The sequence below is a fragment of the Crocuta crocuta genome, unplaced genomic scaffold, assembly GCF_008692635.1.
Source record: "Crocuta crocuta isolate KB4526 unplaced genomic scaffold, BGI_CrCroc_1.0 scaffold113, whole genome shotgun sequence".
Lineage (NCBI taxonomy): Eukaryota > Metazoa > Chordata > Mammalia > Carnivora > Hyaenidae > Crocuta > Crocuta crocuta.
The window spans coordinates 11,007,105-11,010,839 of NW_027530368.1; the positions used below are offsets into that span (position 1 = coordinate 11,007,105).

The following is a 3,735-nucleotide window of genomic DNA, read 5'->3' on the forward strand; positions in this document are numbered from 1 at the left end:
TGGGGGCGTAAGGAGGAGAAAAGGAGGTTTTACAAGATCCTTCTCTGGTTCACAAAAGTCAGCGACACGGGCGCTTCTCTCCAGAACAAAGACACCGCAGCCCATTCACAAAAGGGAAAGAAAGACAGAGACAGAGAGAGAGAAAACAATAAAAGAACGAGAGAAAAGGGAAAAACAGGAGAAAGAAAAAGCTTTAACAGGAAAAGAAACTGCGCAGAGNAGTATTTATCTAATCCCAAATTGCCGGCGAATTTTCTTAATGCTCAACCCATAAAACCCCGGGATTAAGAAAAGAAAGAGAGGGAGAGGGAGGAGTGTAGAGAGGGAGACAGACTGAGATGAAAGTTTCTGGTACGCGGCGTGGAGGACTGAGGCGGCCGTCGTTAGGCAAATGTCCAGGTGGGAGACGCTGGGCCAGAAGCCGCGACCGTTCCAGCAACGGCCGCAGGGTGGGGAGGGGAAGAGGGGGGATCACCGAGGGAGAGCACGTCCACCCCGCGCGAGGCCCCCGGGCCGGGGTGGGGGCGTGGGAGCCGGGCCCTGGGACCCGGATCCGGCACCCAGGTGACCTCGAGGCCGGGCCAGACTCTGGGGGACATTTGGGACAGGGGGAGGGGTTTGGCTCCGGGGTCGTGGGACCCTGGCCAGGGGCGGAAATTCTGTGCCGGCCTGCGGGCTGTGCCCAAGCCAGCCTGCTGCCAACGCTCCTCCTCCCCAGCGACCCCCGGGCCCACAGCTTCTTTTCCCGCAGCGCGGGCTTTCTGGTTCCGGGCCTCTCGGCACGCCGGGCTTGCGCCTGCGCTCGGCTGGCAACCTCTGGGCACAACGCGACGAAACCGGGACGCGGCGCCTTCGCCCCGGGCCTGACCCCGCTAGTCCCGGGGGTCCGCGCTCCGCCGCCGCTGCGGGGCGTGCGGGCGCCACCCAGCAGCCCGGATGGAAACCCCGCGAGGCTCGGGACTGGGGCAGGAGGGACAGCGACTGTGGGACTAGGGAAGGTTTGTCACTTGACAGGTCGAAAGCGGCGTGGGGAGCCGCCTCTCGGCGAGGCTCGTCGGGAGGGAGGCTTCCCCGAATCCAACATAAACGGGATGGTGATGCTGGCCGCCCAAGCCCCGGGCTGCTCCGGGCTGGCGATTTCGTCTGCCCGCTTCCCTGGGGTTGGAGTCGGGTTCTGAGAGCTTCCCCCAGAGCGGCAGCTAGCTCCGCTAGCTTGAATAAAGAGGACAAAAACTCAATTTCATTTAGTTCTGATAACTTTTCAATACTTCTTAACAATCCTTGTCAGGAAGAAATTCTACCGTAGGAAGTTTTCTCCTTTTGGAAGCCTGGCACTTTTCGAACGCAATTTATGTGTAGGTGTCTGGTGTAGATTTGTGTATATATTTACATATATGTATGTGTGATCTAGGCTAAAATATAAATGCTAGAGCGCTGTTTCTGTCTCTAGACTTGTTGAACGAGCTTGCTTTGTTTCGGACACCTCTGTACAGGAGTGATGGAAACTACCATAAAATCGCCAGTTTTTTCTGTAGCCTAGAACTTCTTGCTAAAAGTTCCCTTTCTCCCGTCTCATACACACACCTGCACACATGTAACCTCGCTGCCGACAATAACCTTCTTTCTCTTTCTTTCTTTCACTTCAGGACCTACAGACTTGCAGGTTATCAGAAGTCATAATGTTTCCTAATGAGTGCAACATTACTAACAATTGAAAATAACGTGGAAAATTCATGCAGATATTACTAGCATTTTGTCAGTGCTATGTAATCACAAATTTCCTCAAATCTTTAACGGAGATGACCCTTGACAAAGGAGAATAGTTTACACTGCTTAAGAAAATATGACTAACTGTTTTTCAGTTCGCATGTGTGTGTCAGCAGGGCCCCTTTGGGATGGTATAAACTTACTCAGCTCCAAATACAGCCTAGTATCCTGCTCTGCAATCAAGAGGACCATTTTCTCCCACATGAAAAGTCTTATGGATACAGGAACTTCTCAAACCAGTGGCAAGTTTTCATTGCAAAGAAGCATCAGCAGTGGTTACGGTAAGAAAGTTTCTGCTTTTATTGAAAATTTATATATGACTCAGTATTGTAATAAATAAACAGATAACCATTTTCACAGACAAAAAAGACGACAGTGCTATGCTAAAGAAGAAAATATTAATTGGGAGATTTACTCATAGTGGCAAGACAGACTTTTATCAATACAGAATAAATATTAACAGCATTCTTGAGCCAATGTTGAGACCCAACAAAATGTAGGAACCAAGCTAGATGTAATAAATAATTATCCAGAGCAAAAGATGGCGCATTCTCAGATAAGACCGTCTTTGTAAACTGATGCATGTCAATTAGCCCCATCCTCACAGCTCACCTTCAAATCACAGGACTTGTCTCAGGCTACATTAAAGGGCCATCCTCTAAGGAAAGCAGAGGACAGGAACTCTATATCCTTACAGTGAAATGCAAAACAACTGCAGAAAATCCGACTGGTAAATAGAACACAGTTTAATAAGTAGATTGAATATGATCTAACTATAAAATTTAGGTAAGAGTCAAGTGTTACATATGGCAGGATTGGAAGAAAATCATTCATGACATTTCTCTTACCCCCTACTTACCCCTCCCCCCACCATTTATGCTATTAACAACAACAACAACAGCAACAACGAAATGTTCCAAATATTTCTCCCATCAAAAAACTGAGTTAAAATAATGAGAAAGGTTTTTTTCTTTCTTCTTTGAACAGTCTCTTGAACACTCTCAATACCAATCACTCACAAGGTATCTGTGCAAATTTATTTCACATGATTTCAAGGAAATGATTAACTCACACACAAAAAAATCCTTAAACAATGCTATTTTGGAATTTTGTATATTATCTGGAAAGGAGGGAGGAAAAGGGGTGGCGGTGTGGTGGTAAAGAAGTACGATCCAGCCCCCAAAAATGTTAAAAGTTTTAAATCAACAACGAGTCTGACATTTTCTGGTCTGGGGACCCAGGATTAAAATGTTGGGAGATTCTGGTCCGGCTGCTATTGAAGAACACATTTCTCTTCTTTCTTGGCCATCTTGCCTTTGTTTTGCTCCAGAGTTCGCTCCAAATGCTCATCTTCCTCTTCAGCCCTGGAAGTCAAACAGGAAATACATTTATTTTTCGACGTGGAGGGCAGAGTGGCACTCCCCTCTCACCCCACAATCCGAGCCCCAGCGGGAATAAGAATCCTGGGGCCAGTGCGGGGAGGGGAGGGGAGGGCTCCCCCCTCCCCGCCCCCCGCCCCCGGCCCACCCGAGACCTCTGGACTGAACTTTCCGCAAACTTCTTGGCCCCTCGGCTGGCGGCAGAGACTCGACCCCCGACCCCACTGCCCACTCACTGCTTCTCCTGCGCGTCCAGGTCCCTGACGAGGGCGTCGCGCTTGTTCACCAGGGCCACCAGCTCATCCAGCAGGAGCTGCTCGCGTCGCTTCTGGGCCTCGGTTTTCTGCCAGTCTGCAGAGGACAGGAGGCTCGTTATCCACCCGCAGGACCTTGGCAAACCCGCCCCCCCTTCCCGCCTTTTCCTTGTATCTCTCCGCAAACCATGTTATAGAGCCACTAACTAGTGTTTTATCGGGAGTTTGGCCGTCCTGATCAGGATTTCACCCTAAAGCCCCAATTCCTAAATATTTCCCACAGATGGAGATGGCTACGGCTCGGCTGGAACCTGCAAAAGACGCCAGGTGTGAGC

General features: G+C 49.8%; 1 protein-coding gene across 3 annotated transcripts in view; it reads right to left on the reverse strand.

Moving 5' to 3' along the window:
- Window positions 1-2,043: 2,043 nt before the first annotated feature.
- EHBP1 (EH domain binding protein 1) overlaps window positions 2,044-3,735 on the reverse strand; it is a 350,991-nt gene continuing 349,299 nt past the window's right edge. For all 3 annotated transcript variants that reach the window (XM_077766441.1, XM_077766440.1, XM_077766439.1), the window contains 2 exons: window positions 3,383-3,497; window positions 2,044-3,131 (listed from right to left, as the gene is read on the reverse strand). In XM_077766441.1, the coding sequence (XP_077622567.1) occupies window positions 3,041-3,131; window positions 3,383-3,497 (206 nt within the window). In that variant the 3' untranslated portion in view covers window positions 2,044-3,040. The remainder of the gene's footprint in view (window positions 3,132-3,382; window positions 3,498-3,735) is intronic.